This window comes from Ylistrum balloti, unplaced genomic scaffold (genome assembly GCF_031769215.1).
Source record: "Ylistrum balloti isolate Yb309-2 unplaced genomic scaffold, AGI_CSIRO_Ybal_v1 Utg371174, whole genome shotgun sequence".
Lineage (NCBI taxonomy): Eukaryota > Metazoa > Mollusca > Bivalvia > Pectinida > Pectinidae > Ylistrum > Ylistrum balloti.
Window position 1 is genome coordinate 126,063 of NW_026782640.1, and position 17,473 is coordinate 143,535.

At 34.7% G+C, this 17,473-nt stretch overlaps 1 protein-coding gene across 1 annotated transcript in view; it reads right to left on the reverse strand.

Annotated features, from left to right (window-relative positions):
• LOC132561198 (cysteine dioxygenase type 1-like) overlaps positions 1-12,566 on the reverse strand; it is a 34,348-nt gene extending 21,782 nt beyond the window's left edge. Inside the window, exons 1-2 of the mRNA XM_060225929.1 lie at positions 12,447-12,566; positions 2,768-2,996 (exon numbers count right to left, since the gene is read on the reverse strand). Coding sequence (XP_060081912.1) covers positions 2,768-2,973 — 206 coding nt within the window. The 5' untranslated portion in view covers positions 2,974-2,996; positions 12,447-12,566. The remainder of the gene's footprint in view (positions 1-2,767; positions 2,997-12,446) is intronic.
• Between the last annotated feature and the right edge of the window lie 4,907 nt (positions 12,567-17,473).

Genomic DNA, 17,473 nt, shown 5'->3' on the forward strand with positions numbered 1-17,473 from the left:
TCTGTCATGCGGAACAACCTGTATGACCACAATGCTCAGGACATTTATAGATGTTTTGTCTGGTTCTGAATGTTATTCCTAGTAACATAAACCTTTGTCTGGGTCGCTGATATTGCTGTGTACAGAAGCAGATATCATTATGAGTAATTAGAATTAAAAAAAAAATTTTTTTTGTTTTTTTGAAAGAGATAGCAGTAAACAAAATTTATTACAGTTACCGTACAAATATTTTGGCTTTAATCGTAAGACAAGTAGACTTATATCTAAGTCACCTACAAGCCTGGCCTGGCTCCTTTTGAATACCGTGACAGTTATTTACTTTAAAAGAATAGAAATTTTGTAATACATTACAACATTATAAGCCTAAACGGACATTTATTTTAACCAAACAATTATTTTGTCAAGGCTTATGACCACAATAATTAAAATTATATTTCAGGAATTTAAAAGAAATAAATTCATCCATGTTAAAAATGTCGGTGAACCATTTATACATATATTTTTGACCATGACATATTCTCGGTAAGACATAACCCTGACACCTGTGATAACACATTCAAGGACGTCTATATAAAGAAATATTTATTTGTGTCCTTTGCCGTTTACTTATAGTTATCTACTAATGGTCCTTTGATTTTAAATTGCATTATAATTAACATATATATTGGAAACTAACAAGGCAACTAGCCATTAAAACAATGTTATTTTCATCTCTTGTAAACTAACACAAATAGAATGCATAGCAAGGTATAACACTGGGATAAACAACATTTCCTGTAACCTACACACGTGTTTTTCTATTCATTTTGTTTATATGTTTTGTTTACTGAAATTTACCTGAGAGATTAAACCACATCCATGTCAACATTTTTGTCACAGAATTATTTCGGAAAACTTTCTAAAAATTTGATCATGCAGAAAAAAATAATTGAAACCAGAATGTCAGAACTTCAAACTTTTCTGAAGTTGATTCCATATTAAGTTTTAATCTGATATTTAATGAGAATTTTTACAATTTATCAAGGTCACTTCTAGTCTTGCTTCTGCAGCTGTCGATATATATCGTAGCCTCTTTATTCATTTTGACCTTATGTGACCTTTACGAAAGGAGCTAAAGTTATAACTATATACAGTCTTACAACACTACGCCAGCAACCTACTGGCTGCATTTTACTGCTGGATTCCTCACTGTACTGTAATCTATATGTTAAGCATTTAAAGAAGAAAATCTATACAAACTGTTGTAAGCTGAGAACAGGGGAGGAAGAGAGAAAGAGGGACACAAAGTCCCCTTTTTCTGTGCTGATCCGAGGGATCCTTGAGAGAGTGGCTCTCTGTGACATGGTATATATGATAATATATGAGAAGTACTGATAGGACAAACTCATCAATAATTCATCCTACTGCACAGTGTAACAAGAACCTCCTGGTTTTATCAATACTTCAGCCATTCACTATGGACAGAGAGGGGATTTCATCATTTATCTTTGTCATAATTAGTCAGCTATAATCCCATGTTTGATGAAAAGCCAACCCACATTGTAGAAATCACACAAAATGTTTTGTATAATTGTCCTGTAATAAGCCCACCCACATCTATTGTAGAATTCACACAAAATGTCATTCATAATTGTCCTGTAATAAGCCCACCCATATCTATTGTAGAATTCACACAAAATGTCATTCATAATTGTCCTGTAATAAGCCCACCCACATCTATTGTAGAATTCACACTCTGCAGACTTTGTATAGCTACTTAACGACTGACAAATGAAATCCCTATGTTACTGAAGTATAACATACACACCACATCCTATGTGAGGGAAATTCTAGATTTCCAACTGTTAGAAACGATATCAAGTTAAATATGTGTTCTATTATCATGCAAATAGTATGTTCTTTACTGTTCCACAATATTGTCAACAAAATTCCAAAATGGCCAGAACAAAAATCACTGCTTGTATACCAGATCAACCAAATATTGGAGGCATAGATTTTTGATCTTTTGAACTGTAGGCAGGATGTTACTGGAGAAAACAGCTGATTCATAAGTACTGATTACTCAATATTACAGTCAAGTCATTGTCCTTTCTAACAATATCACCTATATCCACCACTGAACCAGGGTTTTCCATAATTTTGTTAGTAGTAGGCTGTGTAGTGAAAGTAGGAGGCTGGCCTGCCGTGTACGTGTAGTCGTGTACGGAACATTATTACGGAACTGGATTGGTGTAGGCGGCCAAATGATCAAAGTAGCCGGTCAAATTGGCCGGCAACCGGCTCTTATGGAAAACCCTGACTGACATGAAGCCAAAAGATTTACTACTTTGTTACAACCCACCCTGGTCTACACCAGCTATCACAATAAGGCAAAAACTTCAACCTTTACTAGCAATAAGCCCAAGTAGGAAATAAGCCAAACTATACTTATTATTGATTAGTAAAACTATTTACCTTCCAAAATTTCTAGGGTTTAATGTTCTCCCTAAACTCTGAACCAATAGGGACAGGGTCCATACATAAATGACATCAAATGTCATTTTGTTGTCCTGTAATAAGCCCACCCCTTTGAATTAAGTATTGAGATTACTGAGGACAAATGTGGTATTTCCACTAGATTTCTTAATCTAGATGTATGAAAAATATCAATATAATAACATAATGTAACCTGACTCCTGAGTTGTTGAAATTTACTGAGAAAACAGGTGGGGGGCGTTTATTAGAGACGGGGCGTTTATTGGAATAAATACGGTATGCAAATTTTTACCTGTGAAGATCAAACTTGGCAAATTTTTTCCAATCATCACGATTGCTCTTGTACGAAGTCATTAATTCTTTTACGTAGTCAACGTTGACCTTGTCAGCCTCAAACACTTTGTGTAGTTCACTGATCAGATCATTCAGTGATTGTGGCGCTTCAATCTTCTTTGTGTCACAGTAGTCACATTGTTGTTCAGTTTTACTCACTTCCATAGTGTGTGTTTAATACACGCTCTCTGTAATGAAAAATTATATGAATATATATTACTTGACTAAAAAAATCACTATATCCCTGGATGATTTTCAAAAGTTTTGCTGATTTGATTACCGTATTTCACTGCAAATAAGCCATCCCCCCCCCACTTTTTCCAATTTAATTCGCAATTAAGCCCCCCCCCTCCCCCCACCCCTCAACCCCGCCTATTCAAGTAACATATTTATACCAAAACACTTCACCCTAAAACAGATTTAAGTAACATATTTACACGAAACACTTCACCTTAAAACAGATTTAAGTAACATATTTACACGAAAACACTTCACCTTAAAACAGATTTAAGTAACATATTTATACCAAAACACTTCACCTTAAAACAGATTCAAGTAACATATTTATACCAAAATACTTCACCTTAAAACAGATTTAAGTAACATATTTACACGAAAACACTTCACCTTAAAACAGATTTAAGTAACATATTTACACGAAAACACTTCACCTTAAAACAGATTTAAGTAACATATTTATACCAAAACACTTTACCTTTATAAAGACTTCTGATTGAAATTCCTAGAGAAACGAAGCGACCAGACCTGACAACATGTAACTAGGAAGTGATAGCAGGCAGACTTGATCATTTTACCACTAATCAATTCTCTAGATATAAATACAGACAAATCAAGTCCCTAGCTTTGTGATTGGAATTTCCAGTATGAATTAGGAAAATTTCCACGAACTGTTTTGATCACAACTAGATATTTGTTTTGATATATTGTTAGTTTTTTTCTCTTAGATACTGTGTTTATGGTATAAGTGGGTTGACTACAGTAAATAATCACTTAGGATAATCTGTAATTAAGACTTCAGATTATGATGTTTGTGTTCCGACAGTATCTTGTCGGAATTATGTGTCACTAAAACGGTAACTACCTCAAACGCATCAAGAATGTCATTACGTCGTCATGCCGATGACAAATACGTAGCAATACTTTATTTTACAATAAAAATTATTATTGATACAACTATAGATGTTTTTATTGAAGATCAGAAAAGTTCCTTCATGCAATTTAGGCTTTATAATTTTTTATTATATTGTTGGTATGGTATAAAAATTCATCTACGCAGTCATGATTCTATATTGAGAACCAGAGAGTCATTACTTGATTCTACGAAAGCTTCCTGGAGGTAACATGCTTTATCCAGTTTTTCTCTGAATATTAAAAAAAAAAAGATTTTGTGGCAATCATCCAAAAGTTCCAAATGTTGTTATGTTTTTGTCCTTGGCGTGTATTTTGATACGTGTTATTAAAATAACAGAACTTAAACCTACATATTTGTAAACATAACAAATATGGCTTTGTGGGAGTCTATAAAAAAAAAACCAATTACTGTAACCATGTCAACATCAAAACACAAAATGTTTAAATCATACAGTTGTTTCTAATCTTATTTGCAATGAAATAGATTTTTTAACATAATAAATCATAAAAACTTCAGACACAAAATGATTTGTACTCTGAACAAATTATTTTCCTAACAGAATGAAGCACTTGAGAGTATATATATGGGTACACGTATTTAGTACATGTCCATACACAATGCTATCTGACAGTCTGAGAGAATTTGCTCTAATCTTCTTGGGGTAAATCAGTATCGTTGTAAGGCTCTCAATCTGCCAGATTTCGGGCCGAATATCGACCCCATTCCCAATGCCAAATAGTATCTTTCTTTCCCAATTTAGACCCTGTTTTCCCAATTCTAAGGAAAACGCCGCTATTTTTCCCAATTCTAAGGGCCCTGGGCCCCAGTCCCAAAATGGGGTGTGAGAGCCCTGTGGTAGCTGTAGGCCACCAGTACTAGTACCACCATCTTCTTACATATAGACATTACCTGCAGCTAAATATTTGATACAACTGAATTTCTGTGCATTCGACTAGTGTTAAGGACTGAATAATGAAAAACATGGTCACCATTTGGATTCAATCTAGAGACCCTTCATTCCTACCTGTACACTGTGTATTTACTAAAGATAATGGGCAGGTGCTTTCTTCAAAAGCAAAAAAAAAAAATATTCTTAAGTGACTTTATTTCCTGGTCATACCTGCTGCTGAATATTTGATACAAGAGGCCTAGCAGCCTTGATGGTCACCTGAGATAATCAATAGTGAATATAAAAGTTAAAGGGAAAGCAGCTTTCAAGTGTCATGAAAAAGAAATGATGACACTGGTAACAGTTAACCAGTAACAATACATGTGTTCCATCAAAACTCTCATCCAAAACTTCTAAATCTTATAAAGTTATTTCCAGTAGGAAATAAACAATGTTATGCTCAAAAATCCCATTTTTCTATAAAAATAACAGTAAAGTTAACCTCCTCTCCAGGAAGAAATGTGAGACACATTTTGATAATTAAAGTACCACCCCTGAAGAGCAATTGACTAGAACATATCTGGGTATTGAGAAGATTTTTGAAATTCATTTCAATTTGACCTCTTTTGGCCCCGCCTATCAGCCCCCAGGGGTCAGTCAGGATCAATCTATTCATATATCTAGTTGTTGTCCTTATCTCATAAATCTAAGTAAGTTTGAAATATTTCCAATGGAAATTAAACAAATTATATTGAAAAATCTATACTTTTTCTATATAAACTATAGTAAATTTTACCCCCTCTCCACCGGCATATGTAAGACCGTACGGCCATGAAATTCATAATTTTTTAAGCCATCTTTAGCTGCTGCCATCAATGAAGTGCATTTGATACTAACATATCTGGGTGTTGAGAAGAAGATTTTTGAAATTTGAGTAAATGGGACCCTTTTGGCTTTACCCCTCAGACCCCTAAGGGGCGGGGACCATATAATTCACTATTTTATTTCATCTTAGGACAGGGAAAGTTTTGAAAAAAATTCATCGAAATTGGTTCAAGCATTTTTGAAAAAGAAATTGTTGAATTGTTTACGGACACACGACACACGATGCCAGATGAAGGTGATCACATTAGGTCACAATGAGTATCAGGTGACCTAACCACTGACCCTTTGTTAATGTGTTAAGGAATGAGTACTGATAAATATTTGGATTCAAACTAGCAACCCTTCTGTCTAACAACTTCATAGTGTACTCACAAAAGAAGAATTCCCACAAGCCAAGGCTAGTAAAATAGCCTGTATGTACTCTCAAATTCTACACTTGTGTGGTGTGATCTTATAAAGTTTTGCCCCTATCTCAGGCAATTAAGCTTCAACATGGAACACATTCTTCAGTCATGAATCACTGTTTTTCAATTTTTAAGATTGATTCCATTTAATGTGTTTATCCCCCTTGGTTTTATATACTCTTGAAATCCTAGACCCACGGAAGAAAATTGTCAATTTCAAAAAAAAAAATTAAATAAAAAAAAAACAAAAAAGGTAGATTGAGATATAGTTATAGTGAAAGTGTAACCAACAGTTTATCTGGGTTTTTTTTACTAGTTTCTAACTCTTTTAGTTACTGATAACCTTTCTGTGGTCACCATCAACAGGATGTGTTAAAACAGAAACATAGAATGATATACATGTACATGTATTGGCATATTTGATGTTACACTATAAAGTGTCAATGTTTGCATTAAAACAGTACATAATGAGTACTTTTCCAGAATAAGACCATGCATTTCTAGTAATAAGCTAATCACAAGTCTTTTGTTGTTCAGGGAAATCACCATCCCAACCTATTGTGTATACACAATACTATTGTGTTAGGTCCTGGGCCTGGAGATAAAGCCAGTTATATTGTGTTGGGTCCTGGGCCTGGAGATAAAGTCAGTTATATTGTGTTGGGTCCTGGGCCTGGAGATAAAGTCAGTAACATTGGGTCTTGGGCCTGGAGATAAAGTCAAGTTGTATTGTGTTGGTCCTGAGCCTGGAGATAAAGTCAGTTATATTGTGTTGGGTCCTCGATCTGGAGATAAAGTCAGTTATATTGTGTTGGGTCCTGGGCCTGGAGATAAAGTCAGTTATATTGTGTTGGGTCCTGGGCCTGGAGATAAAGCCAGTTATATTGTGTTGGGTCCTGGGCCTGGAGATAAAGTCAGTTATATTGTGTTGGGTCCTGGGCCTGGAGATAAAGTCAGTAACATTGGGTCCTGGGCCTGGAGATAAAGTCAGTTATATTGTGTTGGGTCCTGGGCCTGAAGATAAAGTCAGTAACATTGGGTCCTTGGCCTGGAGATAAAGTCAGTTATATTGTGTTGGGTCCTGACCCTGGAGATAAAGTCAGTAACATTGGGTCCTGGGCCTGGAGATAAAGTCAGTTATATTGTGTTGGGTCCTGACCCTGGAGATAAAGTCAGTAATATTGGGTCCTCGGCCTGGAGATAAAGTCAGTTATATTGTGTTGGGTCCTGGGCTTACTGTAGGAAGCTGTGGTATTATGGTTGGTGAAACATTTCTATAGCTGCTACAATATACACACATACATAACCAGTGATGTGACAAACTCCATTGTAGGCCATCACTTTCAGGTGTAATATTCAGGTGTACCCAAACCTTTTTTATATAATGTATGCTATTTATAGCAGTAATCCCAATCTACCCAGTTTACAGCTGTTAACACATATCTAGACATGGTCCAAGTTACAACATTCCAATCTAATTTACAGAAAAATCAAATCCATGTTTACATTTTCCCTGGGTAATTTAAATGTATGGTTTCCATGCTTTCTTGTGAGATCTAATTCTCACCAATACCCATATAACATGTAGATTGATGGATCCATGGAGAGAACAAGTCTGTAACCTTGAAACATTTCAAAGTCAACTGCTCCATCTGGAGATGCCATCAAATCACAACTTTATCAGAAAAACGTTCATCAACTTTGATACTGATATAGTTAATTGTAAAGAAACAGATGATCAGACTTAAAATTCCTTACTGTCTACACACATCTTACTACTAGATATAGGTACTGTCTAACTTTCTGCTAACCATAGCTACTTATAACACCTCACTGTCTACACACATCTTACTACTAGATATAGGTACAGTCTAACTTCCTGTTAGCCATACATAACACCTCACTGTCTACACACATCTTACTACTAGATATAAGTACTGTCTAACTTCCTGTTAGCCATACATAACACCTCACTGTCTACACACATCTTACTACTAGATATAGGTACTGTCTTACTTCCTGCTAGCCATACCTACTTATAACACATCAGTGTCTACACACATCTTACTACTAGATATAGGTACTGTCTAACTTCCTGCTAACCATACATAACACCTCACTGTCTACACACATCTTACTACTAGATATAGGTACTGTCTAACTTCCTGCTAACCATACATAACACCTCACTGTCTACACACATCTTACTACTAGATATAAGTACTGTCTAACTTCCTGCTAACCATACATAACTCCTCAATGTCTACACACATCTTACTACTAGATATAGGTACTGTCTAACTTCCTGCTAACCATACATAACACCTCACTGTCTACACACATCTTACTACTAGATATAGGTACTGTCTAACTTCCTGCTAACCATACATAACACCTCACTGTCTACACACATCTTACTACTAGATATAGGTACTGTCTAACTTCCTGTTAGCCATACATAACTCCTCACTGTCTACACACATCTTACTACTAGATATAGGTACTGTCTAACTTCCTGCTAACCATAGCTACTTATAACACATCAATGTCTACACACATCTTACTACTAGATATAGGTACTGTCTAACTTCCTGTTAGCAATACATAACACCTCACTGTCTACACACATCTTACTACTAGATATAGGTACTGTCTAACTTCCTGTTAGCAATACATAACACCTCACTGTCTACACACATCTTACTACTAGATATAAGTACTGTCTAACTTCCTGTTAGCCATACATAACACCTCACTGTCTACACACATCTTACTACTAGATATAGGTACTGTCTAACTTCCTGCTAGCCATACATAACACCTCACTGTCTACACACATCTTACTACTAGATATAGGTACTGTCTAACTTCCTGCTAACCATACATAACACCTCACTGTCTACACACATCTTACTACTAGATATAGGTACTGTCTAACTTCCTGTTAGCCATACATAATTCCTCACTGTCTACACACATCTTACTACTAGATATAGGTACTGTCTAACTTCCTGCTAATCATACATAACACCTCACTGTCTACACACATCTTACTACTAGATATAGGTACTGTCTAACTTCCTGCTAACCGTACCTACTTATAACACCTCACTGTCTACACACATCTTACTACTAGATATAGGTACTGTCTAACTTCCTGCTAACCATACATAACACCTCACTGTCTACACACATCTTACTACTAGATATAGGTACTGTCTAACTTCCTGCTAACCGTACCTACTTATAACACCTCACTGTTTACACACATCTTACTACTAGATATAGGTACTGTCTAACTTCCTGCTAACCATACATAACACCTCACTGTCTACACACATCTTACTACTAGATATAGGTACTGTCTAACTTCCTGCTAACCGTACCTACTCATCAGTTTTGGAACAAATCATTCATTCACAAAGTCTTTGCCAACAAAACAACTATTGCTCAATTTCTGAAAACTCCAATAAAGCTCCTCAAAAACTGCAAGTCTGTGTGTTATGTATTTTGTGGGTGATCAGTCAGATTGGGAGAGGAGGGACAGCTTAAGGTAAAATCTCTATACATTGTAAATCTGTTGAACTATTAAATGTCAACCAACTAAAGCTCAGCACTGAGCAAACAGTAGGAACTCCGGATTTATTTACGTGTGTTCCTTATTATTTATACCAACGGAAATTATTATAGACCTGGAGATCTTGTTTGTTTTATTATAATTCATACATCCATAATTAGTTCTCTCCGTCATTTAACAGAAATTGTTTCACACTACAATTTCCTAGTTACAAGGAATAATACAAAAATAACATCCTGAAGCATGATCACACTGGTTGAAGCTGTACCAGGAATTGATTTAGATTTAAGGGGAAGTAGACCCTTGAAATAATATAGGGGGGAATGATAGACTTAATAAAAGCTACCTAGGAAAGTACAGGCCACCAAGCAAGCCAACAACACCAGGGAGTCAAGGCGGAGGAGTAAACAGCAACAATAAACTCTTTAGAGAAATACAAGATAAAAATGGTGCATTATGGGAGAATTCAGTAGTATTATTTGCTTTACAAAACGAACATTAAAGCAATTGAGTTTAATTAAACAAAATTGAGTAATACTGAAAATCTGTCAGTAAGGAAAAGGAGAATTTTGTATAGAAATTTGGAAATTTGGGTCAATTTTTTGATGGAGCAGAAACTGTCATTAAACAACAGCAAAATATACCTAGATTGGGCCCTCAGTGTCCTTATAGCCTATTTTAACATACAATGAAAAAGGACCCAAGTGATTCTCAGGAGTGCCATTCAAAACTGCAGAAGGATATCATAGTGATGGGATATCAGTTAAAACCCACAATCAATAACTATTGATTAAAATTTGATATAAGCTTTTTCATGGAGTTATCAATTACATGGTCAGCTGGCTGTTTGTTCAGTATCTATAAAAAGGGAATGCACTCTCTGTGGAGTTGTGCCTTCACTTGTTTTTGTCACTTTACCCTAAAAACCTCACTCACCTAGAATCAGCATACAAGTGGGTATTGTTGGCAATTGGTGATGATTGACTGTAACTTTTCATAATCAATATATATTGTATACAGGCCTCGAATTTACGGCTTTTTACTGGCTATTTGCAAGTAGAAATCCCAAGAATTAAAAGTAGAAAAAATAATGACTTGCTTTTTTCAGCAAGTGGATTCATCAGATGCAAACTGTGAGTGCCTGTCTACTCCTAACATTTCACAGAATTAAATTGTTTTGATTTTCAAAGTGTAAATATTGGGACAAAGCAGTTCTTCTATAATGTTGATATATATTGGATGAAGCAAGGTAATAAATACATTATAAATCACAAAAAAACCCACATTATTTGAACATGGAGATTTGCGATAATAGCAAGTAAAAAGTCATTTTAGCATGTACAAATTTAAGGCACTTGCTGTTTTCAGCCAGTGACAAAAAATGTTAAATTTGAGGCCTGGCATATCGAGCAATATTTTTTGGTTTTGTTGAATCACAGAAAATATTGAGGCACCATTATCAATGCTCAATTATTAAAAAAACACCATTATCATTGCATCATAAGGTTAAACAATTGAATAACTAATTTTATCCAACCTTCATCTCATCTCTAGATAATCTCCATTTAATCAGCTGTCGTCAATATAGAATATACTTGTGAAAGGAAGCTTGGAAATTGTGGAGACATTCATGAGGTATGTATGGTTTTGAAAACTACCTCATTTCTCCTCACAATAGACATTTAGGTCAAAAACTTTTTTTTCTATCTAACATATATAAATGGGGAGTTATAGAATTGAGAAATCACAAATAATGTTCTTGATCTGTCTCTGATCCAATATCTGGGCTGGGCTATGATAAAACATGGATCAGAAATAATTAACTATTTTGGATCAGAAATAATTAACTATTTTGGATCAGAAATAATTAACTATTTTGGATCAGAAATAATTAACTATTTTGGATCAAAAATAATTAACTATTTTGGATAAGAAATAATTAACTATTTTTCAAAAGTAATTTTCTTAATATTGTTTTTTATTACTCACAAACTTCTCAAAAATGACTAAATTAGTTTTGAAAAAAAAATGATCATTTATCAATGTTTAAAGTTGATATGCACATTTTTTTTTTCTTTTTAAGATATCATTCTGAGGTACGAATATTAATATCAAATTTCAATGATTTTTTTTTTGTCACGTCTTTGACAAAGGTTATGGATATCACTACGGGCTAACAAAATTTAGATATATCGACTTTATCCAAGTCCATGTTATAATGCTAAAATTTCAGGATTTTGCAGATCACCAAAATAAATAATACATTTCTAATTTTATTCAAATAATTACAGTACAACTTCTATATGGTACTATCTGCCAAGTTTTATCTGAATTCAAAAGAGCCGAAATTCCAACATGGTGCAAGGCCAAAAATATGTATGGTGGAACCAGAGACGTCCCTGATGGAACTATACATCAGAAGAAAGTTGGGGAAAAATATCAGTTCCGAACAAGTCATCGTTCACGCACATGTTATAATGTCGTTAATGAGGGAGAGCTCTCCTACCTGATGATGAAAGGACAAGAATATTATTACATGAAAGAATTTATTTAACGTGACCTCCAAGGAATGTATACGTTTCACTCATGTGTGACCTATATACATACACCACGTAACATTGTATCTGCCGGCACTGATCATGTTTACGTGTGTGGAGGGAAAAACTGAAATTATTCCTAGCATCGACTAAAATAATAATTATATGCCTTTATCAATTTTTTTCGGCTTACCTTGACAAAAACGAACACCTGTGTGGTCTAGTTTTAAGTCTGTTGTAATAAAATATTTCCACAGCTTCAGACAGACGTATTTCTTCGTCTAACCGTTGTTGATGTAAACACATGCAATGACGTCTTGGGAAACTTTCGGGTTCTCTCTAGACCGGCCACCAAGGTCAGGGTTATCGACTCCATTTATAGTCTGTTTCCCAAAAACTGTAACAAGTGACCGAACGAAGGCTATATCTAGCATTGACGCCGATGTAAAGTTCTTCATAGTTTCTTAAGGTGCATTTTTGGTACGATTACTTAACGATAAACCAGTATACATTTTGAGATAATGTAAAAAAAGTTAACATTGATGAAAAAGTAAATGATTTTTCATGAATGGCCTATTTCTACGAAAGCCTATTGGGGTCATTTTTTAGGAGAAAATAAATAATGCCATTGATCAATTTAGTACCATTATTTTTACGTGAAGTGAAAGCGAAGGCAGTCGCGCAAGGCAAATATATACTTTAAGTCTTTACCGCTTTAGGCTTCCACCACTGAGTCGTGAGTTTGAGAGCCACGTGGGACAGTTGCCATGTACTGACTGAAGGTTGGTGGTTTACATCCGGGTACTTCGGCTTTCCTCCGCCGCCCAACCATGGCACGTCCGAAATGACCCTGGCTGTTAATAGGACGTAAAACGAAAATAAACTGAACTAAAGCACAAGAACCCGCTATCTGTTAAAATTTATAGACTCGATTTCATTTAAGGCCAAATAAGAAATAAGATTTTTTTTAATTTTCTCATTAAAAAGTTAAGCTAACTCTGATTTAATCTACTCAAGAATCCAAGCACAATTAGAAAGAAATATGACAGCCATGTTTTAGTTCATTTATTCATTGTACAACCGTGTTAAACTTTGTTGTAAGTTCGATGGCAAACATGACATAACAATTTTAAAGGATATATAGACATAACCTTTTTTCACTACATTTCATGTAACATCATTCTTTTGTAATATTTGAGGACCTATATTTGGAACAAAATGGCATTTTCATTTGAGAAATAGCTAGCTTAAGCACCTTTTGACAAATCAAAGAATAGCGTTGGAGATATTAATCGTTCCCCTTAGTTTAAAAAGACAATTCATAGGCAATCAAACCTTATTGACAATTTAAAAGATGTTCATAACATAAATAAAATTGCATGCATTGCAACTAATTACCCGGAAACCCTCTCGATATTTTAACTGGAACCTTGTGTGAAACAAAAGAAAGAGCATACAATGTAGCAAGATTTGAATCAAATCCTCTTGGTGATAAAATTATCGTTTAATTGTCTTTTCCTATCGCTGCTCAGTGATGAAAATATAACGACAAAATTATTGGTTAAACTACCCCTACATTTACAATCATACGAAAAATGTATGTTTGATTATTATAACGAAACGTACAGTATGCCTAAAATCTATACATAATTGTACGATACTTTTTCAAGATGTTCTGGTATAAGAACTTGGAACTATCACGTTTCCTGGTATCTACCTGATGCATATTTAGTACATAATCGTTCACATTGGCATAAACCTTATACCTATATGATACCCATTATCCAGATGTTAGCATTCAAACCTGAGGTAAACTCTCGCCAGAAATTGCAAAAAACCTTCACTGTCACCCTCCATTTTTAGTCAATATCTGATACTCTGAAACCTATTCGCCGTATTATATAGCCAATAATTTCGCGTAATAACGCGAAAGTTTTGCGAAGTAACGCGTTAGTTTCGCGTAATATCGCGATTTTAAAAATATTCTTCCCTACGAAAATGGCCCCAATAGGCTTTCGTATATTTCCCATTGTCTAAACATATCTGAAAGATAACATGGTCGTTGGACTTTCTTGGAAGATAAAAATATGTATATTACTGGTCGACATTTAAACGACAAAATGTTCACAATAGACACTCTACATAACGCTCCAAATAATATATACAACTTATCTGTGTATTTAAATCAGAAATAGGTGCATCGCTATGTACTTCAAATTTTAACATGTCTGATTTTTTGCATTTTTTATACATAATTAAATTTTCAGCGAAATACAGATTCCATATATATATATATATATACGTATGATGTATGTGCTATATTGTATCAGTGTCTTGATATTCAATTGTATTTATTGTGTTGCCTATTGCTTTTTCCCGACGAAATAATTAACTGTCATACAACAATATGGTTTGGTTCAGTATCACATTTTTTAAACACGTTTCGTTGGTTGTCCTTCAGGGTACTACAAATGTCACATAGTTAATCTTGGTTTGTGGGAAATATTCCTTTTAAAAAATCCTGTTTTGCAAATTTGAAAGTCCACTTCCCAAATACAAAAACACTGGGGTTTGGTAAAAGTTTTTAGTAGTATTTTGCCTCTGCGACCTTGTAAGTAGGACAGGTCACAAATTCAAAATGGGTGCCGTGTCTTCGGTTTTTAGAAAAAGCGCACAAGGAAAAAGTTCATAACGGGCGGACAACAGGTGCCGCGCCAATACATAAGCTCGCTTGTACGGACGCTTGAACTAAAAATATCCGTTCAGCTCTCAAATATCAGACAAAACTCCAAGTTTGGGGGACCTTGACATAGATTTGTTCAGAGACGCACCTGACCCACTGATAAAGTTTGTGCGGAGGAGAATGTTGTACGTTATCAGGTGTATCACCGATCTGAACAGAACGTTTACAAAGAGAGAAATATATATCATTTTATTTTTTGATAATAGAATACATAAAATTCACAAAGTTCTACCATAGGCAAAGCTATTGAAGAATAAAACATATCAACATTATTGTGCACTGTACTCGAGTTACCTCCCCCTGAAATAGGACTGAACTCGTATGCTCAATGGCGACACCAAGCTGTTTTTGTAAATGATTTAGCCTAAATGTTGACTAATATGTAGTATTATTCCTATTACAACGAGGATGTGTTTGTCAGTTGAACTATGCACTTATTAAACTATGTTTTGTAACTATTACACACTTGAAAATACCGTAAAACAATTTCACAAAATAGGCGTCCTTATACATTGCCTAACAGCAAGCAGTCGTGATGCGTGGCGGAGAACCCCGATCTCAGTTGCATGGAACTTGACCAATCATCTATTACAACCAGCAAATATCATCAAATAGTACATGATTTTATCCAATAAAATCGATTCTATTTTGAAATCGGTTTCAACCGTATTTTAGGAGTTTCCTTAGGTAGTTTTCTAACCGGTGTTAACGGAATTAAGCGCCGGTGAACACGCATTACTTTCATTTCATTGCATTTAATACTGATAAAACGAATACCTTTCTGGCATTTCAACAAATAAAATAAATAAAATGAAAATAATAAATAATAAAAAAACATACGTAAAACAAACGAAAAATAAAAAGTAAAAAAATACAGACATTTGTAAGTTAGATATATGTAAAAAAAAATACAGACATTTTTGTGCAAATAATCTATTTAATACATCTAGATTTCAAACATTTTTTTCAAAATACCTTAAGCTTACAGAGTTATATTGCATGAAGAAAGCAAAAGAAAAAATGTGTTTCACCTTTTTATAATTTCATGTAAAGAGACAAAACGTCTTTTCTAAATAAATGATCACAATATTGTGAACCATAAATGTGTTTACTGGTAAATAATCATCTACTGGATATATAATGCTTTTTGGCACTTAACAATAACTTAATAAATTTGAATCACAAAACATGTAGTGAAATACCATTTTGAATGGATATTTCAATTACATGTATACACCAACAATATTTAAATGAATTGGATTATCCAATCAACATCTAGAAAGCAATACCATTTTGAATGGATATCTATATCTTATGTAAAATACCATTATGAATGGCGATGCACCATGCAAATTACCCGCCTAGAATCAGATTCACAATGCAACAGAAAATTTGACCTCCTGACAACAAATGTTTTGTATAAATTCAATATTTGTTTGGCATGACAGGTTTTGGAGTTATGGTCAGGGGCCATACATTTCCGACACATTCTCCTCTCCTTTACTCTCTTTTTCTGCTTTTCTAACACTTGTGAGAAGTGTCTCTGAAAACACTGCTTTGTTACAATGTTGTTGAGCTTTCTAAGCCCTGCTGGCTGTATCGGACAATAGCACCATGTTTTCTGATGAGTTCACCTACATGATACCGAAGCATATGAATGTACAGGGCGACACTTTTGGCTTGACAACAACTTATGTACAAGCCACACCACAACTTTGCTTTGTATTCTATGTCATCAGCATCTGGGGTGTCAGATTTGATAAACATGTTCAGCTCTCTAAACCCATCCCACAACTTCTGAATCTGAACAGCTTTATTTCGGTCATCAAAAAACTCAGCTGCATCAAAACGTTCAAGCAGCAAAAGTTTCTCTGGACCAGTGAGCTCACGATAATCTAACATTTTACTATCAACGTTTACACCAAGTTCAAAATGTACTCCCAACATTTGCAACACATTTTCGAGCCTCAAGAATTCTTTAACGTTTCTTTATCTTGCATCGTAGAGGTAAAAGTTGAATTTTCTGTTATGTTTTCCTTGCACCTAAGATCAGCGACAAGTCGATTAAATCATTTGCCAGCAATGTGTAAAAACATGTGAAGATGATCAATCACAACACGGTGGGGTGAAATTGTAGGGAATAAAGGTTTGTTTGACACAGAGAAACAATTATTGGCATTTTTTCTCCTTTTTCCTTGGACATTTTTTGCCCTTGTACCTCATTGTACTTGTATTCAAGCCTAGCCCCTTGTGCAGTATCATTCATAGACCAATTTTTTGACATATCTAATTTCTCAGTTTTGCTACATATGTAGTTAAGGCAAAAGTATTGGCAAGCAATTGAAGGTATTCCACAAACTACCAAAAGAAATTTGTAATCACCCCCAAGCATTATTTCAACTTTGAAATTTCTTTCATTGACTGTCGGTGTAGTTCCCTGAAACTGGCCTACTTCTTTTCTGAGGTCATCATCTCAG